Here is a 27,661-nt window from a genome sequence, read left to right on the forward strand (position 1 = left end):
CCACAATGCCCCAGCTTGTCTTTCCCTGGTGTCTCGTACTTCTCCACAATGCCCCAGCTTGTCTTTCCCTGGTGTCTCGTACTTCTCCACAATGCCCCAGCTTGCCTTTCCCTCATGTCTTGTGCTTCTCCACAATGCCTCATCTTGTCTTTCCCCTGTGTCTTGTGCTTCTCCACAATGCCCCAGCTTGCCTTTCCCTGTGTCTTGTGCTTCTCCACAATGCCCCATCTTGCCTTTCCCTGTGTCTTGTGCTTCTCCACAATGCCCCAGCTTGTCTTTCCCTGGTGTCTCGTACGTCTCCACAATGCCCCATCTTGTCTTTCCCCTGTGTCTTGTGCTTCTCCACAATGCCCCAGCTTGTCTTTACCTGGTGTCTCGTACTTCTCCACAATGCCCCAGCTTGTCTTTACCTGGTGTCTCGTACTTCTCCACAATGCCCCATCTTGCCTTTCCCTGTGTCTTGTGCTTCTCCACAATGCCCCAGCTTGTCTTTCCCCTGTGTCTTGTGCTTCTCCACAATGCCCCAGCTTGCCTTGTCCCTGTGTCTTGTGCTTCTCCACAATGCCCCAGCTTGTCTTTCCCTGGTGTCTCGTACTTCTCCACAATGCCCCAGCTTGTCTTTCCCCTGTGTCTTGTGCTTCTCCACAATGCCCCAGCTTGTCTTTACCTGGTGTCTCGTACTTTTCCACAATGCCCCATCTTGTCTTTCCCCTGTGTCTTGTGCTTCTCCACAATGCCCCAGCTTGTCTTTCCCCTGTGTCTTGTGCTTCTCCACAATGCCCCAGCTTGTCTTTACCTGGTGTCTCGTACTTCTCCACAATGCCTCATCTTGTCTTTCCCCTGTGTCTTGTGCTTCTCCACAATGCCCCATCTTGTCTTTCCCCTGTGTCTTGTGCTTCTCCACAATGCCCCATCTTGCCTTTTCCCTGTGTCTTGTGCTTCTCCACAATGCCCCAGCTTGTCTTTACCTGGTGTCTCGTACTTTTCCACAATGCCCCATCTTGTCTTTCCCCTGTGTCTTGTGCTTCTCCACAATGCCCCATCTTGCTTTTCCTCATGTTTCGTACTTCTCCACAATGCCCCATCTTGTCTTTCACCTGTGTCTTGTGCTTCTCCACAATGCCCCATATTGCCTTTTACCCGTATCTTGTGCTTCTCCACAATGCCCCATATTGCCTTTTACCTGTATCTTGTGCTTCTCCCCAATGCCCCATCTTGTTTTTCCTCATGTTTTTTACTTCTCCACAATGCCCCAGCTTGTCTTTCGCCCTTGTCTTGTGCTTCTCCACAATGACCCATCTTGTCTTTCCCCATGTCTTGTACTTCTGAGACGCCCTGGCCTATCAGGTCGTCACAGGGTATTGTGCAATCTGCCCTTCTGCACAGTATCCGCATCCTCCTTGGTTACGGATCCCTGTTCTTTGGTGTTGCTAAGATCAGAGTCAGTCAAAATCCTAGCAACACTTTGCACCCCACCCACCAGACACACCATTGGGGGGCATGAAGGGAATAGGGCAGTCCACTTGGGGGGTTGGTAGGGAAAAGTGAAAAGTGTAGAAGCAGAAGTGAGAAAGGAAGTGAAGGAGTAGGAGTGTGGAGTGGTGACTCTCAAAGGGAGAGGTCACCGTTTGGGAGCAGGGCTCCTTGAGACTACTAGGTGGCAGACATTGGTTTGGGCCTGGTATGAGCTGGAACCCCGGTCGCAGGGGATCGTGTCAGGGGGTACGGATCTGCCAAGGAGGGCAGCCGGTGGCCTTGAGCCATCTCCGGGCAGAGGCCAGGGCACGACGGGGTACTTGGACCCTAGGCCGGGAAGTAGCTTCAAGCGTCCTGGTAATTTACCCGATGGGGGTGAAGTCTTCAAGATTCATCTCTCACCCGCTCCAAAATCAGGGTACTAGCGCAACAAGGGGATATGACTTTCCCAAAACACAGTCCATCAAATCCCAAGCGTGAACCCTGAGAGCAAGCTCACTCCGTTAGCCATACGGGTGAGCGGGACTCGCCTAATTCCACACTACAGGGTCCAAACAGTGAAGAACGTGCCACGGAAAAGGTCACAGGCTAACAAGCAACACCAAGGGCACGGACTCAAGTGTGCTCCCGTGCCGCGCCCGTGCCAGCAGCCGGCGCTGCTCGGGTCTGGGCCTTCAGGGGTGGTGGCTCGAGGGTCTCCGGACCCGGGGGTCTCGCGGACACGCCGAATAAAATGGGGGGACATAAATGTACGGGCTAGGGCGTATTAAGTTCGTGACGCCACCCACGGTATGTGGTGAGTTGGGACACCACCGCTGCTGTGATGGGGCACCCGGGGGAGGTGTATCGGCAGCAAGTTGTTAACCCCTCTGTGGGCAGGGATAGTGGCCCCGAGACACGGTGGCTGTAGTGCAGGGTGTAGCGACGGCAGGGGAATGGGTGTTTACTCACAGTTAATAATTTACACAAGTCTCTGGTAAACCAAGGCGATGGTGGCCGGTGCCGCGGCCGGTTGCATTCAGGTCCCCCACCCGGCTGGTGGTCTCTATCCTTTTCCTCTGCACTGTTTTTGTGTGAGAATAACTTCCTAGTCTGAAACCTAGGAGTCCGCTCCCAGCTGGATGTGGCCTGAGGAGCCGTGCCCGCAGACAATGGCCCGTGGGATCTATGAGCCCTGGCGTTGACCTCTTATCCCTATCAGTGGACTGTTGTCTTCTATGAGGGACTTTGGAAGGGACAGAACCTCTATCAGTTAATTAACCAGTCAACTAGTACCCCCCTTGTGCTCCGGTTTCCAGGTCGGTTCCCCGTGTCGGTACCGGCGGGCTACAACCCTGTCCCGGTCCACCTCGGTTCCACAGAACCGTCTTCCTGTCTCCTGCTGATGGAGACTGCCCCCTAGCCAGAGGCACCAGGGCTCCTACCCTAGTACCGTTCAACTTGAACTCTCCTCTGCTGGAGCTACACCTAGCCCTAGCCCACCTCCTCTCCACTTGAACTACAAACTGTTCTGCTTGTTTTCCCGCCCTGGGCTATCTAAACCCCTAGGTGGGCGTGTCCCAACTGCCTGGTCATGCCCACTGGTGTGTCTATCTTTCCCTAAGGGGGGGTGACTAGGGTTTCTGGTTGGCTGTGTGTTGCCTAATGAGGGAAGGTGTTATGCAGGGGCCTAACTGTGACTACCTGGTTTTGCCAGGGCGTCACATTACCATGTTGGTGGACTTCCCTTTTAATATCCATCAGTTTATCTAGGACAAAGTGAAGGGACCTTGAAAGGGCCTGTGAGATAATTTATCAGGAGATTCAACGCTGAATAACGCTGATATTGACAAATCAGCCGACAGCCTAATGTCTGTGGGAATCCCAGAGAATGTATTATCAGGGGAATTAAGGCTAGGTTCGCACACTGTGTCTTTTTGACGCTGCGTTTTTGTGCGTTTTTGGCCGCTAAAAACGCACAAAAACGCACCTGCGTCGAAAAAACGCGGCAAAAACCGCACGCGTTTTGCCGCGATTTGGTGCGTTTTTTTGCTGCGTTTTGCTGCGTTTTTGCTCACTGCATCCTTATGCGTTTTTTATCAGTGAGCAAAAAATAAAAGGTCTGATGTCATTTCCTTCTTCAATGTGTTCTTCATTCTCCACTAGTGTATGCAGAAGAGCAGACAGCTGCAGAACTACAAGGCTCAGCATACTCCATCCAATAGTGTATGCAGGAGAGCAGACAGCAGCTGTCGAACTACAAGGCTCAGCATCCTCCTTCCAGGACTGTATGCAGGATTTCTTTGCCCCCCCCAAACAAAAAAAATGACGTGGGCTTCGCCATATTTTTGTATGCTAGCCGGATACAGCAGGCAGGTACGGGCTGCCCCCAACCCCCAGCTGCCTATTTGTACCCGGCTGGGAACCAAAAATATAGGGAAGCCCTTTTTTTTTAAATTATTTCATGAATTTCATGAAATAATTTAAAAAAAAATGACGTGAGCTTCGCCCAATTTTTGAGTCCAGCCGGGTACAACTAGGCAGCTGGGGATTGGATTCCACAGTGCAGGGTGCCCATGCTTTCTGGGCACCCCCGCTGTGAATTGCAGTCCCGCAGCCACCCCAGAAAATGGCGCTTTCATAGAAGCGCCATCTTCTGGCGCTGTATCCAACTCTTCCAGCTGCCCTGATGCCGGCTGGCTCGCTGGGTAATAATGGGGTTAGGGCTAGCTGTATAGCTGGCCCTAAGCCCGAAATTCATGGTGTCACGCCAATATTAGACATGGCCACCATGAATTTCTAGTAAAGATAAAAAAAAAACACAACCCACAGAAAAATATTTTTATTAGAAATAAAACACAACACAATTAGTGACTCCATCTTTATTGAAATAAAGAACCCCCCCTCCGCAGTAATCCTGGGTCAGGGTCCCGCGCCGTCCAATCCGGATCCAATATCATCTGATTGGTTTGCTGGAAGGCAAAGCGATCAGATGATGTGTCAGGATCAAGTGCCTGAATCCCATCACACATCAGCTGATTGTATAAAAGCCGATTATACAATCAGCAGATGCATCGGTGCAAAAAAAAAAATAATAATAATACTCACTTATGTGCTGATTACCGGCAGCTCCTGCAGCGATGGGGCGGGAGTCTGATCCCGTCCGATCGCTGCAGCAGCTGCCGGTAATCAGGGATGAAGTCTCCTGACGCATCCGCTGATACCGGCCTGGCGCCCGCGTCACCGCGATACGTACGATCAGCTGATGCGTCAGGTGACTGCATCAGGTGATCCATCGCCAGGTCCTGCATCCATCGGAGGTTTCCCGGCCGTCTGCACACAGCCGGAGCGGGGGTGGCGATACCGTGAGAGGAGATGGGAGCGGGCATGGCACCGGGAGTCTGCAGACAGGTGAGTATAACTTTTTTTTTTTATACTGTTAACTTTTGTTTTCGCAGCCGCTTCCACCTCCCGCCCAGACATGGCGCCGCACGGCAGCATACATGCACAGGACGGGAGATGGAAGCGACGGTGACGGTACCGGGAGGATTCACGCTTCTGTGTTTACTGACAGAAGGAATCCTCTTCCTGTACACGTCACTTTACTACCCTCCTCCTGCGTTTATAGCTGCGTTTTTGGTCTTAGAATTGCACCAAAACGCAGCTATTTGCGTTTCTCATTGCGTCTTTCAACATCCCATTGAACTCAATGGATGAAAAGCGCAGTGAAAAACGCGGGAATAATTGACATGCTGCGTTTTTGTGGCACCACAAAAACGCAGCTGAAAAAAAACAGATGTGTGCGGACAGCAAAAATGAAAACTCATAGACTTTGCTGGGGAAGCAAAGTCCTGCAGTTTTGAGGCCAAAAACGCACCCGAAAAACGCGCAAAAACGCCGCGAAAAACGCACTGTGTGCACATAGCCTTAGGCTATGTGCGCACACTGCGTTTTTTTTGACGCTGCGTTTTTGTGCGTTTTTGGCCGCTAAAACCGCACAAAAATGCACCCGCGGCAAAAAACGCACGCGTTTTGCCGCGATTTGGTGCGGTTTTTTACTGCGTTTTGCTGCGTTTTTGCTCACTGCATCTTTATGCGTTTTTTATCAGTGAACCAAAAAAAAAAAGGTCTGATGTCATTTCCTTCATCAATGTGTTCTTCATTCTCCACTAGTGTATGCAGAAGAGCAGTCAGCTGCAGAACTACAAGGCTCAGCATACTCCATCCAATAGTGTATGCAGGAGAGCAGACAGCAGCTGCAGAACTACAAGGCTCAGCATAGCATACTCCATCCAGGACTGTATGCTTGAGGGAGAGTCAGGGGGAGCAGACCTACAAGGCTCAGCATCCTCCATCCAATAGTGTATGCAGGAGAGCAGACAGCAGCTGTCGAACTACAAGGCTCAGCATCCTCCTTCCAGGACTGTATGCAGGATTTCTTTGCCCCCCCCAAACAAAAAAAATGACGTGGGCTTCGCCATATTTTTGTATGCTAGCTGGGTACAGCAGGCAGGTACGGGCTGCCCCCAACCCCCAGCTGTCTATTTGTACCCGACTGGGAACCAAAAATATAGGGAAGCCCTTTTTTTTAAATTATTTCATGAATTTCATGAAATAATTTAAAAAAAAAATGACGTGAGCTTCGCCCAATTTTTGAGTCCAGCCGGGTACAACTAGGCAGCTGGGGATTGGAATCCACAGTGCAGGGTGCCCATGCTTTCTGGGCACCCCTGCTGTGAATTGCAGTCCCGCAGCCACCCCAGAAAATGGCGCTTTCATAGAAGCGCCATCTTCTGGCGCTGTATCCAACTCTTCCAGCTGCCCTGAAGCCGGGTGGCTAGCTGGGTGATAATGGAGTTAGGGCTAGCTGTATATTATCAGCTAGCCCTAAGCCCGAAATTCATGGTGTCACGCCAATATTAGACATGGCCACCATGAATTTCTAGTAAAGATAAAAAAAAACACAACACAGAAAAATATTTTTATTAGAAATAAAACACAACACAATTAGTGACTCCATCTTTATTGAAATAAAGAACCCCCCCTCCGCAGTAATCCTGGGTTAGGGTCCCGCACCGTCCAATCCGGATCCAATATCATCTGATCGGTTTGCTGGAAGGCAAAGCGATCAGATGATGTGTCAGGATCAAGTGCCTGAATCCCATCACACAGCAGCTGATTGTATAAAAGCCGATTATACAATCAGCTGATGCATCGGTGCAAAAAAAAATAAAAAAAATAATACTCACTTATGTGCTGATCACCGGCAGCTCCTGCAGCGATGGGGCGGGAGTCTGATCTCGTCCGATCGCTGCAGCAGCTGCCGGTAATCAGGGATGAAGTCTCCTGACGCCTCCGCTGATACCGGCCGGGCGCCCGCGTCACCGCGATACTTACGATCACCTGATGCGTCAGGTGACTGCATCAGGTGATCCATCGCCAGGTCCTGCATCCATCGGAGGTTTCCCGGCCGTCTGCACACAGCCGGAGCGGGGGTGGCGATACCGTGAGAGGAGATGGGAGCGGGCATGGCACCGGGAGTCTGCAGACAGGTGAGTATAACTTTTTTTTTTTTTCTACTGTTCACTTTTGTTTTCGCAGCTGCTTCCACCTCCTGCCTGTACATGGCGCCGCACGGCAGCATACATGCCCAGGACGGGAGGTGGAAGCAGCGGTGACGGTACCGGGAGGATTCACACTTCTGTATATACTGACAGAAGGAATCCTCTTCCTGTACACGTCACTTTACTACCCACCTCCTGCGTTTATAGCTGCGTTTTTGGTCTTAGAAACGCACCAAAACGCAGCTATTTGCGTTTCTCATTGCGTCTTTCAACATCCCATTGAACTCAATGGATAAAAAGCGCAGTGAAAAACGCGGGAATAATTGACATGCTGCGTTTTTGTGGCACCACAAAAACGCAGCTGAAAAAAAACAGTGTGCGGACAGCAAAAATTAAAACTCATAGACTTTGCTGGGGAAGCAAAGTCCTGCAGTTTTGAGGCCAAAAACACACCCGAAAAACGTGCAAAAACGCCGCGAAAAACGCACTGTGCGCACATAGCCTAAGTGTGACGACGGCTTTTGTATAGAGAACTCGAGAGTGTTTGGCTGAATGAGAGCTTCTGTGTATGTGCGAGCCGGCCGAGATGGCTTCTGGCCGAACGACTGGCCCAACCATTGTTGCACTAACAGCCCAGCCACCTAATGTGCATGGTGGGCTTTAGACGTGATTCCCTCCTCGTCGCTTTCCATATCAGCTTCAATGGAAGAGAGGTCTCTGTCTGTTATGTGGAGGGGCAAAATCAAGAGCTGTTGGAGGACACATTTTTAATAATTTTGTTCAGCCTCCTTGAGACAGAAGGTTTTGAGGATTTGGGAGCGTCAAGTTGCCGGTATTTTCACCATGAGGTTTGTTTGATTCCGATGTTGTTATCTTGGAGAGACCGATAACTCAAAAGTGGTTCATTATGTGCCGCCCCCACGTCAGTAGCAGCCGGGCTGCTCGGATCCGGACCCGTGGTGTGGCTCGAGGGATTCTCTGGACCCGGGGGTCACGCGAACAGTCCGAATGAAAAGGGGACGTATTTGTACGGGATGTGCCGTAGTCAGTCTGTGACGCCACCCACGGTGTGTGGTGAAGTGTAGCACCACCGCTGCTGTTGTGGGGCACCTGGGGGCGATGGAATGGCAGCTGGTTGTTAACCCCTCCGTGGGGAGGGATGGTTGCCCCGGGACCCGGTGACGTGGTGCAGGGAACGGTAATGTCAGGGGCCGGCGCACCTGGTCAGACCAGGGAATCTCAGTTTACTCACGATTAAATTAATCAGACAAGTCCAGAAGTTAACCAAGGTGCTGGTGGCCGGCCTCCGCGACCGGGTGTACTCTGGTCCCCCACCCAGGCTGGTGGTCTGTGTCACTTTTCCTCTGCACTGCTCTGTGATGTGGTGGACTTCCTGGTGTGGAATGCGGGAGTCCGCTCCCGGTCTTTTGTGTACCTGAGGAGCTGTGCCCGCTGACGCTGACCCTTGGGATCTGTCAGTCCCTGGCGGATGCCCTATCCCTCTCGGTGGCTGGTTGTCTGATTTTAGGACTTTGGTTGGGACCTGACCTATAATCCTGCCCTCAATTGGTTAATTAGCTAAGCCATTGATTCCGGTACTGGCTTCAGGGTCCAAGTACCCCCTCTGTGCACGGTTTCCGGGTCGTTTCTCCAGTGTCGGTACCGGCGGGCTACAACCCTGCCCCGGTCCACCTCGGATCTCTGAGTGCCGTCTTCCCGTCTCCTATCAGACACGGACCACTGTCTGCCACCTAGCCAATGCACCAGGGCTTCAACCCCGGCGCCACTGCTCTCTGTACTTGAGTTTCACCTCCTCCTTCACTCCTCTCTCAACTTGAACTCAAGCTTCACTACCCTTAACTGATTTGCTTCCCGCCCCAGGTTCTCCAGACCCCTAGGTGGGCGTTCTCCATGCACCTGGTCCTGCCCACTGGTGTGCCTGTCCTACCCTGGGGGGGGGGTGACTAGGATTTCAGGTCAGCTGTATGTAACCCTGTGAGGGATGGTGTTATGCGGGGTCCTATTCTGTGTGCGACCCCTGGCGGTACCAGGGCGTCACAATTACATGGTCAAAGAAACATGATGTCCTAGTCCGACTTTGTCTCTAGAGTCCTTAAAAAAATTGGACTCTCATCCCCTTTATCAGTCAGAGGGAGACATGGATGGATGCAAATGAAAAATATAAGATGGTCTGATGTTCGTCAAGCCTGTAAAAAGGGAGACTCAGCTACTAGGTTGTGTGAGGGGTCTCTAGTAGGCAGGCAGGTTTGTGGAGGCAGAAGATATAAAGTTACTGACGGAGCGTCCAACATACTAGTTGAAGTTATACTCCCGCAGATCACCAGAAACCTTTTAAGTAGCAAAGTGGAAGCTGCGGGTCTACGTGGGAGAGACGTTTAGACAAAGTGCTTCTAGCTGCTCAGAATAAACATCTGCATAAAATCTTCATCCTGACTTTGCTCATGAAGAAAGACCTCCATCCAGAGATGAAGCACTGGAGCTTGGGAAGTAAAAAAAAAAACAAAATGGGGGTTGTGCTCAAACTATAATGGCAATGCTGCTGCTTCAGGAGTGAGTGGAGAAGAAGGTGGTGGAGTTCAGTGAGACAACAGAGATGGCAGCGGTGGAGGAAAGGGATTTATATATGTCTCTGCCTTCTGTCACTTTGCCTGGAAAAAACGGAGCGAACAAAATGATAGGAGGCACAGAATCCATGTGGGACCCTGTAGGAGATGGAGTTTTTTGCCGCTTCCCCAGTACCGCTCCGATGTCCTCTTGTGATAAAACACTGTCAAGATGGGTGAGGGCCGGTCTGAGGGTCACATTCACTGATTCAGAACCTTTCATCTCCTTTGAGGTCAGTTCTTAGTAGGCGCCTCTAGGCCACGATGAGAGATTTTAATCAACCCTAAAATGAAAGTATCAGTCAGCTCCCCATAATCTAACGTGTCTGGGGAGATGTCAGCTAGGTGACCATCACTCCTGGTCCAGAGATTGAATTTTTTTTTATTTAATTTTATTTGTGTAATTGTCAAACTTTCCCTGTTTTATAAGAATATTTGACTTAAAAGTGATAAATGTGGTGGAACATGAGCTTGATTATCAGAACTTTCTGCTGGTTTCCTCCTCCAGGTGCGGTAACGTCACAGATGTCACCTCTGAAACCTTGCCCTTCTGCTGTAAGGGGATGGAGGGTCGGTATGTAAGCGTGGTGATCCCCGGACGCTCCGAGTACCTGACACTGTGCGCGGTGGAGATTTATGGAGACCTGGTCAGAGAGGCCTCTGAGGGGTACAACTGCAACACATAGCTGCCGCGTTCCAGGAAATCAAACGTTGCAGCTCTTTCCGTCAGACGATTCTGCTCTGTAATTCATAAGAAGTTTTCTGTTTGGGGATGGGAAAGAATGTGTTACAAAGAGGCTTCTGTTTTGGGGAAAAAAATCAAAAATAAACCCTTGTTCTTTCACTCAGCCTCCATGTCTTTATTTTGGAATTAGCAACCAGAGAGCGGATAATAGTGTAATGCCCCTGCAGCCGGGTCGTTACAGGGTATTGAATATTACCCCCATTTGTCCCGGGCAGGAGGAGTGGAGTCCACACACACACACACACACACACACACACACACACGCACACACACTGACAGGAAGGAGTTAAAAGCTTTTCAGCATGTAGTTTGAGCCTCATGACTCATCCTGTCTCCTAAATGAGCAGGTGTGCAGGTCCCCATGACAACCCAAGGGGAGGGGTGCCTGAGCAAGGAGTGAGTACAGTACAGGGCAGACAGGAAGTTTAGCAGAATGACAGAGGCTGTGACAGAGCACAGACCTCAGGGGAAACAGCTCCTGCTGAAGAGATGCAAGGAGACCAGGGCTAATAACATCTAGAGGAAGGGGATGGAGCCGGTACTGGGGACCTTGGAGAATGTTGTACCTGGTAGCGGTTCTACTTTACGCTACTGGGCAAGAGAGAGAGCCAGAGAGGCGGCGAGGCCCCAAGATGCTTTATGTCACGGAGACGGCACTAAACGCACCTGAAAGGGAGACCCCTCAGATCACTTCACCGGTCCCTTCCTCCCACCTGCCCGGGACTGACCGGAGGCTGCCGCGGCGAGGACAAGCACCCGGGTGCGATGTGGAACAGACTGTGAATAAAGAGAAACTGGAACCCGCACTCAGTGACTGGTGTGAGTAAATGCCGCTGCCCTGTGCCCCCGGTGTCCCTGAGGACTGCTGCCCTGGGTCTCACTAACCTCCCGGGGCTTCTCCGCTCTACCCGTGGGGAGCGATTCCATCTGGCTGCCTGTATCACCTGCCCCAGAGGGAGACTGTGCAGCAGCGGCTAAACATCTGGCCGCATACCACGGGTGGCGCTGCTAGCACCCCCGTCCCCGTCCCATACCGTTTCCTGGGGGAAAAGCCGCGGCAGAGGAGGCTGAGACGTCAGTGGCCGCTGCGGCCGATGGCATGCTCCCTAGGAACCCCGTCACCCTCCTTCCATCCCCTTGTCACACCGGACTGACAGACTTTCCCTTTATTGAAACCCGCCGGGGTCACGGAAGCCAGGTCGGGCCACTCACAGCCTGACCCCGAATACCACCGGCCCGGCGTGGGCGTTTCATTAGCGTGTACTGTCCCACCGTCTATGGTAGAACTAGTTCTACTTCAATATATCTAATAAGTGTAACAGATCAGTCACCTGGAGCTGACGCTAAAGTCGTCACACAACGACTTTATATATATATGTGGCGCCCTAGGGGCTTCAGTCGCCACAGAGTATTGCATCTGTTTTAAGTTGTAATTCTCTCCTGGATGAGAAGAGGTTAATCACTGTTCTGCCACTTACACTTACATCAACACCCAGATAGTGAGCCAGTGACCACAGGCAGGAAACCAGGCTGGAAATCCCCCCAGCACTGCTAAGTCATTCCTGAGGTGGGAGCCGCTCTCAGTGAGTAAAAAGTTGCTTGACGCATGTGACTGATGCGTTGTACAACGCATGACAAAGAACAGAAATCATTGTCGGACTCAGTTGTGTGCGGGGGCGGAGCGCGAGGGGGGCGGAGCGCGAGGGGGCGGAGCCGAGTGGGGGCCGTGGCGTTGAGGACGTCAGTGCCACGGGGACTGCAGGGCTGGGGACAAGTGAGTGTGTGTGTGTGAGTGTGTGTGAGTGTGTGTGAGTGTGTACACATGCGGAGTGCTGGAGGGGGCGGAGCCGAGTGGTGAAGTGTTGGCCTCCTTGCACACGTAACCAGGGTAAATATCGGGTAACTAAAAGCAAAGCACTTTTTACTTGGTTACCCGATATTTATCTTGGATACCAGCGTACACCGCTTAGCGCTGGCTCCCTGCACACGTAACCACTGTAAATATCGGGTAACTAACCAAAGCGCATTGCTTGGTTACCCGATGTGTATCCTGGTTACGTGTGCAGGGAGCCAGAGAGAGCATGCGCAGAAAAATCCTACGGATTGCGCTGCTCAAAAAACGTTATAGGAGCGTTGCTCCCGCCCGGCGGTCAGTTAAAAAACGACTGACCGCGACGCAGCGGATGCAACGCAGCATCATCAGTCACAATCCGTCACTAATAGAAGTCTATGGGGAAAAACTGGATTCCTGCAAAATATTTTGCAGGATACCGTAATTCCTCAAGGCGACAGATTGTGACTGATGCAAAACAATGGAAGTGTGAACCTAGCCTTAGTCAGAGAACAGCCCAGGACAGAGAACAGAGCAGACAGCCTTGAGGGAGCAGCGTTTAACAGGCTTGCCCTGGGACGGGAGACAGGTAGATGTGCCGCCCCTGCAGTCGATCAAACCACTCGGATCCGGGGGTGGGGATTACTCGTGGCTCGAGGGTCTCCGGACCCGGGGGCTAGGGAGGGGCCACACTCAAATGGAAAAGGGGGTATTTACAGGAGATAGATATAGTTTGTGACGCCACCCGTGGTGTTCGGTAATTGGGATTACCGCCGCTGCCGTTGGGAGTACCCAGGGTGATGGAGTGGGGCAGCTAGATGTCGTCTCCCTCCACGGGTAGGGGAAGGCCCCGAGACTCTGGATGGTGATGCGGGGGACGCAGTGCAGGGGTCAGTCGGGTACTCACTTAGCAATGAAGCAGACGCTGACAACAGGGTAAACCAAGTCTCTGACTGGCGCTGTCTCCTGAGGGGAGCTTGTCCAGGTCCAGTCCCATGCAGCACTGCCAGGTGGTCTGTCACCTGCCTCCTGGCACAAATTTAGAGTGTCCTTTGTGGCCCGTTAGCTTGGAGCTTTCCGGGCCCCGCTCCCTACTATGGCTAAGTGAGGAAGCCTTCTCTCAGGGGCTCACACTTGGGATTTCAGTATGCCGCTTGTTTGGGAAAGCCCTATCCCCCTCGTTGCGCTAGTGCCCCCGATCTCCAAGCTTTGTGGGAACAGTCCATAAAGGCCCTGTTCTCCGCAGGTTAATTGCCGGGTCTCCTGAAGCTTTTCGACCTAGGGTCCGTGTACCCTGACGTGCCTTCGGTCCCGGACCAGTGATTGTGTCCAGGCTGCTGACTGTCCTCCAAGACAGGTACCAGGCATTTAGCCTCAATCCCCTGCGCTTAGGGGTCCGACTCCTCTAGGTCCAGACTACCATCTGCGACCTAGTCTGCTTCTCCCCTGGGAGCTACAACTCCCAGCTTCCTCAGAGCTCCTCTCAGCTCGAGGGCTCCCACTCAACTCTGGGGAGCTGCTACTCCCAGCTCCTCACTCACTGGGAGCTAATTCTGTTCTGCCTGTCCCCTCTGCTCTGCACTTCCCCCCTCCCACAACTCTCTCTGACCACTAGGTGGACTGCCCTATTCCAGCTTAAGCAGCCCACTGGTGTGCCTGATAGGGTGTGGTGCCAGGTGTATCTAGGATTTGTGAATTCTGGTGGAGGCAGTACTGCAGGTTAGGTTCCCAGAACCATGGGGGGTTGAATCCTGCATGGGCAATGAAAGATTGTGCAGAACCCTGTGATGACCTGAATAGTCCAGGGCGTCACATAGAGATAGTCCCAGGGCCAGGGGCCACAACACCGCACTGAGTCTGCAGGAGAAAGACTGAAAGAGGGCGAGAGACAGAGGTCGGTGGAGATGTTGGGAACAAGAGGAGATGGTAGCTGAGGTCGAGACTAACCGTTCCCACAGTGCCAGCTGGTCGGGGTGCAGGAACCTCGGTTGGGGACACCTTCACGGACTCCAACAAATCTGCAGGGTATGGGGATTTCATGTCCCATCGTCCACTACCCATTTCCCGGAGCACAGTGACATATAGGATCCAGGGTCAGGGCTACGGTTGGCGAGGACCTGCGTCACCTGCATACGGGACACTTAACACCGAGAGCGGGGTCCCCAAATTGCTTCAGGCTATGGGGAACCGTGTGTCAGCGCAAGGAGGAAGGTCTCACACATTTCCACAGACACCGGTGATTGCCTCTGATTCGCCCGGGACCGGCTGGAGTCCATCCATGGCAGCGGAGAGTGGCACCTCCGGGGCACCTTAAGAACTGTGAGTAAACGGAACTTTGAATCGCAGCCCTGTGTCATCTTTGTCATTGCCGTCGCTGCCGCCCCGCACTTCGGCGCTATCAGCCGTCCCCATCGTCATCATCCTCCCTGGGGCTTGGTCCACATGTGGGGAGCTGAACTATCTGGGCTGCGTTAACATCAGCCTCCGAGGAGCACATCTAACAGTGGCGGCTAACTCCTAGCCGCACATCATGGGTGGCGCTGCAAAGCATCCCCAATTCCCATCCAACACCGCCCCTGGAAGAGGAAAAGTCGCAGGATGGGTCGGCGGTGGAGGAGGCCGAGACCCCAGTCACCACTGCAACCGGTGACGCTTCCCAGGGACCCTTCGCCCTCCTTCCATCCCCCTCTACATCTTGCACCTGTTGGTTTGTCATTTATGTGCCGCCCCTACGTCAGCAGCAGCCAGGCTGCTCGGATCCGGATCCAAAGTGGCTCGAGGGGTTTCCGGACCTGGGGATCGCACGGACACTCGAATAAAAGAGGGGCGTATATGTACGGGGATTATTGTAGATACTTCGTGACGCCACCCACGGTGTGTGGTAAAATGGAATACCACCGCTGCTGTTGGAAAGCACCCGAGGACGATGGGGTGGCAGCTGGTTGTTTAACCCCTTTGTGGGTAGAGGTGGATGCCCCGGGGCTCAGTGTCCAGGACACGGGGAGTGATGTAGGCCGGAGGTGGCGCGCCGGGCCGGACCGGGGAAGGTTGGTGTACTCACTGTGGAAAAATTGCACTCAAGTCTGTTGGTAAACCAAGGTGTCAGTGGCCGGCTGCCGCGTCCAGGTGTACTCGGGTCCCAGACCCGGCTGGTGTACCGATGTCCCTTCCTCTGGAACTCTGTAATTTCCTTAATTCTGGACAACTCCGTATGGAACGGGGAAGTCCGCTCCTGGTGTGTTCTGGTTGGGAGACGTGCCCGCGAAAACTGACCCTTGGGATCTCAGTGGGTGTTTGCGGATACCCTATCCCTCGCGGTGGGCTGCCGTTTTGCTCTATCTGGGCTAACACTTCTGGAGCAACGTCTGGAACCTTGCTCCCGGCCTGGTTAATTAGAGAAGGGGCTTGCAACAGTCTTCTAACTAGGGTCCAGGTACCTCGCCTGTGCACGGTATCCGGACCGGATCTCCTCTGTCGGTACCAGCGGGCTCCAACCCTGTCCTGGTCCACTTTGGATTTCCCGCGACCGGACTCCCATCGCCTTTGGACACAGTCCACTGCTTTCCACTTAGCCAGTAGACCAGGGCCACTACCCTGGCTACCCTAAACTAGGCACAGCCTTGACCTCCAACTTTGAACTCCAACTAGAAACTTCAACTAGCAACTAACTTGTTCCTGCCCCCGAATCCTCAAGACCCCTAGGTGGGTGCTCCCAATCCGCCTGGTCCTGCTTACTGGTGTGTCCTTCCTACCCTGAGGGGGGGTGGCTAGGATTTTGTGGCAGATGGTACCTGATGTGGGAAGGTGTTATGTGGGGTGTATGTTTTTCTGTGACCACCTGGTGGCGCCAGGGCATCACATTTACAAGTAGCCGACGGGTCCACGGAGCTGGGTCAGGCCAGTTACAGCAGAACCCCAAATACCACTGGCCCGGTGACGAGTAACTCCTTAGGTCCCGTGGGGCGCTACATATATATGATATATAAGATGTACTGTTGACACGTTATCTACACAAGCTCCACACAAAAGTCGCCATTGTGAAATGATTCACTCTGAGTGGCCAGAGATCAGAAGCTTATCTGTGCAGCAGTAGGAAAGTGAGATGCCTGTGACATGCTCACATCAGGGCCGTGGGGGTTACTCGTTACCGGGCCGGTGTAGGGAGGGATGTCACAGTGGCCAGGCCCGGCTCTGTGACCCAGGCGGTGTCAATAAAGATGGAGGGAATATTTACAGGGGAGTTGAGTTTATTCATGATGCCACCTGTGGTATGCGGGTATTTATGCGCCGCCACTGTGAGAGGTGTCCACTGGGGAAGATGATGGTGCAGCTTAGTTGGTATAGCTCTCCACAGGCAGAGCTGGGATCCCCAGGGATGATGGGAGTGGTGGTTTCTGCCATGCAGGGATATGAGGTTGGGAGTGCAGGAATGATAGGACGACACAGGGTTGCAGTCAAAGTTCTTTTACTCACTGAGGTATCCGGTCCTGGTTCACATAGATGATATGTGACCGCCTCTGGAGTACTGAGCTTTGCTGTTATGGGCTCCAGCCAATCCCGTATAGTTCAGAGGTCAAGGCCGGTGCACCCTTCTGTGTGTTCTTCCTGCTTGTGGTCCCTCCACCCCAATGCGTTGTCAGTGGAACGGGTCACGGGTGCTTGATGCACTCTCGGTGAGCCATAGAACCCCTTTCTGCCTTATACCTAGGTCGAGCTGCCCCAGCTCCAGACCACGAGTCTTTTGGATTCCTCCATGTCCTCTTCCATCCTCTCCGTCTGCGTGTCTCTGCTGTTCTGCCCTGCCATTACAGGCTGCTCCTCCTAACTACACTCCACCCCCGGGTGGCTGGACTAGTTTGGAGGAGGTCCCATACCCAATAATGGCCAACCCCAGCATCCTACCCTAATCTAGTCCCATTGGAAGAGCTGCTAAAATGAATGTTGTATGAATTTGTGTGTATACCGGTGGATGACCTCCTCTGTACCCGGAATGGAATACCACACCTCGGCTGAGATACAGTATGCTTATGGCGACTGAAGCCTCAGGGGCGCCACACCTGCCCTCTGCTAACTACTAGTGGCCAATGTGACAGCTGCACCATGTCGTATACTGTATCCACTAGATATAGAGTATAAGGACATCATAATTCTTCAACTCTTTTACAAATTTAAATATAACAAGACAGTTTGGATTAAGATGCTCCTGGACAGGACCATCTTAAATTTGGGCTAAACGTAATAGCTTGCCCTTTACTGGGAGGGATCTTTGTTCATCTTGCAGCTCAGGTATCCAGAGCAATTTTTCCCACTTTTCACAAGACAGCCTAAATTTTAAAAATAAAATAAATCATATTACACATATACTTCTGTCAGGAAAAGGGGGAAGGAAGAGGAAGTTACACCCCCCTTTCCACCCGACGGAGCACATGACTCGCTCTCTAGCACCCCTCTTATAATCAGGCCAATTATGGAATTGCCCGACAATAAGCAAGGAGGCCGCTATTCTACTATGCCGATGATTGAAGGGTTCCCGGTGAGAATAAGGTATATATTCCCTCGACTCCCGCGGGCGGAATCTATCTAAACCTCCCCTTATCTTACTGGTTGCCCCACAATGATCCTTGGCATAAACTCGCTGCCACCAATCGATTACGATAACTATTAAGTCGAGCCCACAGACATGGAATTCAGGATCGAGATAACAAAACGGCCCAAGATTAAATTACACATGTTTAATCGCCGTAAGGGCACACTAGATGCTACAATATATACAATATGGAATTTACAAAATATATATATATATACATGTCAGAGTACATTTACAGATAAGACGTGGTCACAAACAGAGTCAGATCAAGCAGTTATCTTATGCGTTTGGCCACAGGGGAGCGCCGTTCGACCAGGGTTTCATGGACTTCCTCACATGTGTATACTACGCATGACTCCCGAGTAAAGACAATTCGCAGACCCCTGCACCTAATTTTATCTGTTCTGTCTTGGGCTCATACGGCCCCCCTTGTGACATCATCCTGGCTGGGAATTCCCTCCCCCTGCTGCTAGCTGAGAGAGAATAATCTAATGTTATATTTCCCAGCCTAGCTCTGCCCCTGAGCTACTCACATGGACAATATGACCCTAATTTTTGTCGTTGTGAATTGATCTCCGTTTTGATAGGAAATATGAGAGTCCTGCGGGCTTGATGTGGGCAGTTAGTAATTATGGAGGGCTACGCACATCATACAGTTTTGCCGAAATATGTGTTATGTGCGTCTGGCCCTCAGGAATATGAAAATATGTCTGTCTTGTTTGTGGGGGCGATGTACCCCCCAATATCGAAACTCTTCTGATGGTTCCGAATTGTCTGGAGGAGACGTTTGAAGTTAGGTTATAAACCTGGAGCTCCCCTCCCACCTCCTGTGTAGGGCAATTCACTCCGCAGGGGATGTTCTGGTTCAAGAGCTATCCTAATTGGATTTTGACACCTTGAGTTTTAGATTTGCTAGTACTCCAAGCAGCAGGAAGGGAGAGGGTGACATCATGGAGTAGCTGACTGACATGACTAAATGCCATAATTCTCATCATATCTCAGGATGTCCCTTACAACTTCCATGTAGACAAGACCAGAAACAGATAGAAAAGCATTAAGAGCCTTCATTGTGACGATAACTCTGACACCACTATGTCATCTAAGTAGATCAAGATTGAATCAAAATTCAAATCGCCCAAGCAGTGTTCCATCAGGTGCTGGAAGGTCCCCGGGGCATTGTTAATCCAAAAAGGCATCCGGTTGAACTCGTAGAGTCCTATAGGTAGTATGAACGCCATCTTGGCATGGTCTTTCTAAGCCACCGGTACCTGCCAATAGCCACGCGCCAAATCCAACGTCAGGAAGTACTTCAACTGAAAGGGACTCTTCTATCTGAAGCAACAGGTACGCGTTGCTCATGGTGTGGTTCCGTACCAGTACCACAGGTCCTGCCCATGGGCTCTGATTCTCGCGGATCACTTGATTGTCAAGCATGCTGGCCACCATCACTTTCACCTCTTGGTAATGCTTTGGGGGAATCTGACAATACCGCTACCTGATGGGAGGAGTGTCTCCCTTATACATGTAAACAAAGCAGACGGCAGCACCTGTGGTCAATGGCCGCCTGTGTGACACACAATGTGGCGTTACTGGGACGCCCGTCCAGTATCAAGGGATCACTTGACTCCACATACCATGTAAAAAAGCGATTGACAGCGTCCTCCTGAGTGCAGATGTTTTCTTTCTTTATTCCATCATAGTGCAATAAACAGGCAACGTTTCGACATCAGTTTGTCTTTTTCAAGCATGGCATTAGACCTCAGCTGTCCAATATTTATACAAATGTCAATTACATGTAAAACAATTAAAAACAACCTCACACCCCCATATGCAAATTAATCTCGGACATAATAGTACAATAGAGCGATCTGAAAGAGCTACATCTCATCAGGTATCAAGGACAGAACAATGTAATGCAAAATAAACTCCTAGTACATACAGATGTCACAGAATCCCGCGCTTGTATATAAATCGCAGCTCCATGCGTAAAAAGCATCGTTGTCATGGAGATCCGGTACCCAGAGTCCATTGTAGGCAAACCACATGACTCCCAGAGGCCAATCCAATGATCACACTCCCAGTCATGTCTGGATGGCGTCACCGGGCTCCTCGGATCGTATGGTTCAGGCTTTATAGATGTTCTCAGAGCAGTCCAGACCGTTCCTCTGCGCAGACGCAGTAACTCTCCAGGGCCATCCTCATATCAAACTCCATATTCAGCGGCGATATCGGTACTGATTAAGTCGCACATGTCCCAGCTCCTCAATATTGCATAAACAGATCATACTCACAGAATATCAATATACATAGCTGTGTTCAATTACACCAGGCCTGGGCAAGGTGCGGCCCGCGGCCGCATCCGGCCCGCCTACTGTCTGTGACCGGCCCGCCTACTGTCTGTGACCGGCCCGCCTACTGTCTGTGACCGGCCCGCCTACTGTCTGTGACCGGCCCGCCCGTCTTAGCTCAGAGTTGGGGGCGTGGCCTGATCTACACTGCTGTACTGAGAACAGACGCAGATACCGTCCAGAAATACCTTTGTCAGATAGGCTGCTGTTACAGAGACCTACATCGAGTCATAAGTTGTCCTGCGGGCGGGCTGGCCTAAGGCTGGAGACTCAGCAGATGTTTCGGGCTGCCCAACTGACTCTTGATTTTGACCGCGCACTGTTAATTTAAACTTGCAAAAGTGCCGGTCGGCTGCATCCGAGTACAGCAGACACGCCCACACTGTACCTGGTGGTCGGCAGAGTCTGCTGTACTCACCTCACCCAGCGTGCCTGCGGCAGGAGGAGGTCAGCACAGGGCCGGCAGGCAGGAGGAGGTCAGCACAGGGCCGGCAGGCAGGAGGAGGTCAGCACAGGGTCGGGCAGGAGGAGGTCAGCACAGGGTCGGGCAGGAGGAGGTCAGCACAGGGTCGGGCAGGAGGAGGTCAGCACAGGGTCGGGCAGGAGGAGGTCAGCACAGGGTCGGGCAGGAGGAGGTCAGCACAGGGTTGGGCAGCCAGGAGGAGGTCAGCACAGGGCCGGCAGGAGGAGGTCAGCACAGGGCAGGCAGGAGGAGGTCAGCACAGGGTCGGGCAGGAGGAGGTCAGCACAGGGTCGGGCAGGAGGAGGTCAGCACAGGGTCGGGCAGGAGGAGGTCAGCACAGGGTCGGGTAGGAGGAGGTCAGCACAGCGTCGGGCAGGAGGAGGTCAGCACAGGGTCGGGCAGGAGGAGGTCAGCACAGGGTCGAGCAGGAGGAGGTCAGCACAGGGTCGGGCAGGAGGAGGTCAGCACAGGGTCGGGTAGGAGGAGGTCAGCACAGGGTCGGGCAGGAGGAGGTCAGCACAGGGTCGGGCAGGAGGAGGTCAGCACAGGGTCGGGCAGGAGGAGGTCAGCACAGGGTCGGGCAGGAGGAGGTCAGCACAGGGTCGGGCAGGAGGAGGTAAGCACAGGGTCGGGCAGGAGGAGGTCAGCACAGGGTCGGGCAGGAGGAGGTCAGCACAGGGTCGGGCAGGAGGAGGTCAGCACAGGGTCGGGCAGGCAGGAGGTCTCTGATGTTCCACAGTGACGAGGTGACAGGACCCGGCTCTCCCGGTATGGTCACAGCAGCTGTCTGCAGGGCAGTCGCTCTATTCAGGTGAACTTTGACACAGATCTCGTCGGCTGTCGGTGGGAGCCCTCGGCTCCAGCCTCACAATAATGGCTCCAGCAATAACACAGTGAGAGTATAGAGACTTGCAGGCAGGAGCACATAACATCCTGCACGGTCTGATCCTCAGCCTGGCTCCAGGACATCATACAGTATAAAGTATATGGACCCAGATATTACAGCGTGTGAGGTTCTGGTGCATGTATTGAATCAGCCACTGTACAAATCATTGTATATCTGTGCCCAGTATAAGGCTATGTGCACACGTTGCGTAATTACATGCAGTTACGCTGTGCTTTGTAGCTCTATGGATCTCTATGGAGATTGTGCAGGGGCCGTGCGCACGTGGCGTCTTAGCGCACAGCACTTCAGCTGCTGCCCGAATCGCTGCGTTCTAAGAAGTGACATGCCACTTCTTCCGTGCGCTTTGCCGGCAGCCCCTGCTCTGTCTATGGGAGAGGCAGCATGCAGAGCGCACGTTCTCTGCCGGCGCCATGTGCTTCAGAACGGAGCTTTTCAGCTGCGCTCTGAAGCGCACCTTTTAAGGTGCAGTGCAGAGCGCACACGTGCTCACATAGCCCTATACATCCAGTGTTATATACATTCCAATGTCTGCAGCCATGTATAGTATATGCTAATCTGAATACTGGCTGTGCTGTCCTGTACACCCTTCACCATCTGATGTGTGTGCATAAATATGGTCCAAAATTTGATGCAGGGCCCCCACCAGCATGTTAGTCAAATGTATAGGCCCTATCCTATAATAAGGTCCCCCATCTGTAACAATGTCCCCTTCCTGTAATATGTCCCTTTACTGTATTCTCCATATGTAATAATGTCTGTCCTGTAATAACGTCCTTAAATAATGATGTAACTAGATCCTCCATATTATCATTGAACCTTTGTATTGTTTAACTTACTGTTTGTTTATGAAGGGATAGTATATACAGTTAGGTCCAGAAATATTTGGACAGTGACACAAGTTTTGTTATTTTAACTGTTTACAAAAACATGTTCAGAAATACAATTCTATATATAATATGGGCTGAAAGTGCACACTCCCAGCTGCAATATGAGAGTTTTCACATCCAAATCGGAGAAAGGGTTTAGGAATCATAGCTCTGTAATGCATAGCCTCCTCTTTTTCAAGGGACCAAAAGTAATTGGACAAGGGACTCTAAGGGCTGCAATTAACTCTGAAGGCGTCTCCCTCGTTAACCTGTAATCAATGAAGTAGTTAAAAGGTCTGGGGTTGATTACAGGTGTGTGGTTTTGCATTTGAAAGCTGTTGCTGTGACCAGACAACATGCGGTCTAAGGAACTCTCAATTGAGGTGAAGCAGAACATCCTGAGGCTGAAAAAAAAGAAAAAATCCATCAGAGAGATAGCAGACATGCTTGGAGTAGCAAAATCAACAGTCGGGTACATTCTGAGAAAAAAGGAATTGACTGGTGAGCTTGGGAACTCAAAAAGGCCTGGGCGTCCACGGATGACAACAGTGGTGGATGAGCGCCGCATACTTTCTTTGGTGAAGAAGAACCCGTTCACAACATCAACTGAAGTCCAGAACACTCTCAGTGAAGTAGGTGTATCTGTCTCTAAGTCAACAGTAAAGAGAAGACTCCATGAAAGTAAATACAAAGGGTTCACATCTAGATGCAAACCATTCATCAATTCCAAAAATAGACAGGCCAGAGTTACATTTGCTGAAAAACAGCTCATGAAGCCAGCTCAGTTCTGGAAAAGTATTCTATGGACAGATGAGACCAAGATCAACCTGTACCAGAATGAAGGGAAGAAAAAAGTGTGGAGAAGAAAGGGAACGGCACATGATCCAAGGCACACCACATCCTCTGTAAAACATGGTGGAGGCAACGTGATGGCATGGGCATGCATGGCTTTCAATGGCACTGGGTCACTTGTGTTTATTGATGACATAACAGCAGACAAGAGTAGCCGGATGAATTCTGAAGTGTACCGGGATATACTTTCAGCCCAGATTCAGCCAAATGCCGCAAAGTTGATCGGACGGCGCTTCATAGTACAGATGGACAATGACCCCAAGCATACAGCCAAAGCTACCCAGGAGTTCATGAGTGCAAAAAAGTGGAACTTTCTGCAATGGCCAAGTCAATCACCAGATCTTAACCCAATTGAGCATGCATTTCACTTGCTCAAATCCAGACTTAAGACGGAAAGACCCACAAACAAGCAAGACCTGAAGGCTGCGGCTGTAAAGGCCTGGCAAAGCATTAAGAAGGAGGAAACCCAGCGTTTGGTGATGTCCATGGGTTCCAGACTTAAGGCAGTGATTGCCTCCAAAGGATTCGCAACAAAATATTGAAAATAAAAATATTTTGTTTGGGTTTGGTTTATTTGTCCAATTACTTTTGACCTCCTAAAATGTGGAGTGTTTGTAAAGAAATGTGACAATTCCTACAATTTCTATCAGATATTTTTGATCAAACCTTCAAATTAAACGTTACAATCTGCACTTGAATTCTGTTGTAGAGGTTTCATTTCAAATCCAATGTGGTGGCATGCAGAGCCCAACTCGCCAAAATTGTGTCACTGGCCAAAGATTTCTGGACCTAACTGTATACACTATATACAGCATTGGGTAAAATTGAGTTAATTATATTAGTCCGGCCCTCTATAACCATCCCAATTTCTCAAGCGGCCCCTTGGGAAAATTAATTGCCCACCCCTGAATTACACAATACGTTCCTATATCACAATATACGTATATTATACATCACTAAAAAAACACTCATGAGTCAAAAATACCACGTTAGTCGTGGTTAAAGAGGAGACGCACAGTGTGATCACGTCACAATATATATTATATAAAAACAGGAAAAACCTGTCCTCAAACAATATTTTCACGTCACTGCAGCAGTATATTTGTCACGCTCCCCGGGTCCTCGGCTCCCCTCCCCGGGTCCTCAGCTCCGCTCCCCGGCTCACCTGCCACGCTCCCCTCTTCCCAGCCTCCGGTGCCCGTCCTCCATAGGTCCTCTGGTCGCCGATCCCGGCGTCCGACATCTTCCCAGGCCCTGGCCGGCTCTCCTGCGTCCTCCTCGCAGCCTCCTTCCCTGGCTTCTGGCACCCGGGCCGCGCGCATGCGCATTAGGGCACGCGCGCGGTCACTGACCCTTTCTTAAAGGGCCAGCGTCCAGTAACAGGAAATGAGGTTAGTCAGGTTCAGGGTATAAAGGGGGTTCTTGTCCAAGGGGGCGGGGCCTGATCTTCGTGTTCCCTGAGCTAGGAGTCAGGTCTCCTGGTGTTTATGTGCCTGTACTCACCTATCTCTCTTTGTAGAGCCGTACCTGCCTCGCCATCCAGTCTGCCGTATCCCGAACCCCGCACGCTGTCCGTCTGCCATCCGACAGCACCTGCCATCTCGGATCCCTGCGGTGACCCGTCATCTTGCTCCAGAGGTTCCGGACTCCGCCTGATATCATCTCGGCCTCCGAACCTGAGCTACGTCACCAAGACTACCTTCTGTGACTCCGTGGTCCCAGGGACTCCTCCGCTGTCTTCACTTGCACGGACTATCCTGCTGCCCTTCAGTGCTTCAGCTGCCGGACTCCCTACCTCCATCTTAGAGTTCGGTCCAGTGGATCCACCTCCTGGGTCTGCCCGACCGCCCGGCCGTGACAGTAAGATCAGGCCATGGATCCCGCTGCTGCACTAATGGCCCTGCAAGAGGAACTCCAACGCCAGCGTGAAGTCCAGACCCGCATGCTGCAATTCATGACCTCCGTGGACACCCGCCTGTACACATTACAAGCATCAATGACGCCTGCGGCACCCAGGTCCCCCGCCAGGCAAGCCATGGCTCCCGTACCAGTGGCAGTCTCTTCAGATGCTTCCCGACTCCGTTTGGCGTCACCTCCTCGGTATGCTGGAGATCCAAAGACCTGCAGGGGCTTCATAAACCAATGTTCCCTTCACTTCACGCAGCTGCCACATCTGTTCGCCTCCGACCAAGCCAAGGTCGCCTTTATAATGTCCCACCTAGAGGGCGAGGCGCTGGCGTGGATGAACCCCTTGTGGGAGAAGGAGGACCCCATGACCAAGGATCTCCAACAGTTCCTACAGGCCTTCCGCAGTACCTTTGACGAGCCAGGACGCGCCTCTGCCTCTGCTTCATCACTCCTCCGCCTACGTCAAGGGACACTGACGGTGGGTCAATACGCCATCCGTTTCCGCACTTTGGCTTCAGAACTCGGGTGGAATAATGAGGCCCTAACAGCCGCCTTCTGGGAAGGACTCTCGAGTCGCATCAAGGATGAGTTGGCGGGTCGGGACGTGCCCTCCACCCTAGATGCACTGATCGCCCTAGCAACTCGTGTGGACATACGTTTTCAGGAGCGCTCCAAAGAGCTATCTCGGGAGAGACGCCCGGTACGGCATTCTCCTCCTCCGCAGAAGTCCTCCGTTCCTCAGTCATCAACAGCTGGGATTCCCGTCCACGAGCCCATGCAGATCGACCGAGTGCGGCAGTCTGAACGACGTCGAGCAGAGCGGCTCGCCCAGGGCCTCTGCTTTTACTGTGGTGAGGACACCCACCTGCTACGCTCCTGTCCAGAGAGGCCGGGAAACTCCAAAGCCTAGGGTTGGTAGGAGAGGCCACCCTAGGTGCTGGGACCCTCTCTGACCCAGTTACATGGACAGTGCAAGTGACCACGGGAGAGACGCGGTTCACGGCTGATGCCTACCTCGATTCCGGGGCAGCAGGCAATTTCATCCAGCAGGCCACGGTGGACAAGTACCGGGTGCCTGTCATGCCACTCGACAAACCCCTAGTGATTGCCTCGGTGGATGGGAGGCCTCTCTCTGATACCATCTCCTTGATCACCAGGCCTGTCGAACTACGCATCGGTGCTCTTCACACCGAGAACATCGCTCTCTACGTTCTCCCACACATGTCCCACCAGATCCTGTTGGGACTCCCATGGTTGCGGACACATGAACCATCGGTTAGCTGGGGTACTGGCGAAGTCACCCGTTGGGGCTCTTCGTGTCATGAGAGGTGCCTAAAGTCCATACCACCCCTCCGACGACCTCCGGTTCCTGAGACCCTAACGGGGCTGCCTTCGGCCTATTGGTCCTTTGCCGATGTCTTTGACAAAAAGGAATCCGAGGTACTGCCGCCACATCGTCCATACGATTGTGCCATTGACCTGCTTCCAGGGACAACCCCACCTAGAGGACGGATATATCCTTTATCTCCAGCCGAAACCAGGGCCATGTCAGATTACATCTCAGAGAGCCTAGCAAGAGGGTTCATTCGGAGATCCTCCTCTCCTGCTGGAGCAGGTTTCTTCTTTGTCAAGAAGAAAGAGGGAGACTTACGCCCATGCATAGACTACCGGGGTCTCAATCAAATCACCGTGAAAAACAAATACCCCCTGCCGCTCATTCCCGAATTATTTGACCGGCTTAGAGGAGCTCGTGTGTTCACCAAGCTGGATCTTCGGGGTGCTTACAATCTGGTACGCATCCGCTCTGGTGACGAATGGAAAACCGCGTTTAATACGCGCGATGGACATTATGAGTACTGCGTGATGCCCTTCGGTCTGTGTAACGCTCCTGCCGTCTTCCAAGAACTGGTGAACGACGTGTTTCGGGACCTTCTCTACATCTGTGTGGTTGTTTATCTAGATGACATCCTTGTCTTCTCTCCGGACCTCCAAACCCACAGAGAAAACGTACAGCTGGTCTTACAAAGACTGAGAGAGAATCGCCTGTACGCAAAGTATGAGAAGTGTGTCTTTGAGCAGTCTTCCCTCCCCTTTCTGGGGTACATCATCTCTGATACTGGACTGCAGATGGACCCCAAGAAGGTCTCCGCCATCATCAACTGGCCTCCGCCTTCTGGACTGAAGGCAATCCAACGCTTCCTGGGATTCGCCAACTACTACCGCCAGTTTATCCCGCACTTCTCTGCCTTGACCGCTCCTCTCTCCGCTTTGACCAAAAAGGAGGCTAATCCTAAGGACTGGTCACCTGCGGCAGACGCCGCATTTTGTTCTTTGAAGCGAGCATTCGCCTCCGCCCCTGTACTCCACCGACCGGAGTTAAACCGCCAGTTCACCTTGGAGGTGGATGCCTCCTCCTCAGGAGCCGGAGCAGTGCTCATGCAAAAATCCTCCTCCGGGAAGATGGTGACCTGCGGTTTCTTCTCTAAGAGCTTCTCAGCACCCGAACGTAAT

At 52.1% G+C, this 27,661-nt stretch overlaps 1 protein-coding gene across 1 annotated transcript in view; it reads left to right on the top strand.

Annotated features, from left to right (window-relative positions):
* The window catches only part of LOC142316938 (uncharacterized), a 174,280-nt gene that overhangs the window by 24,187 nt on the left and 122,432 nt on the right, over positions 1-27,661 (top strand). The window contains exon 4 of the mRNA XM_075352723.1: positions 10,152-10,286. Coding sequence (XP_075208838.1) covers positions 10,152-10,286 — 135 coding nt within the window. The remainder of the gene's footprint in view (positions 1-10,151; positions 10,287-27,661) is intronic.

Source organism: Anomaloglossus baeobatrachus, chromosome 6 (assembly GCF_048569485.1).
Source record: "Anomaloglossus baeobatrachus isolate aAnoBae1 chromosome 6, aAnoBae1.hap1, whole genome shotgun sequence".
Taxonomy (NCBI): Eukaryota; Metazoa; Chordata; class Amphibia; order Anura; family Aromobatidae; genus Anomaloglossus; species Anomaloglossus baeobatrachus.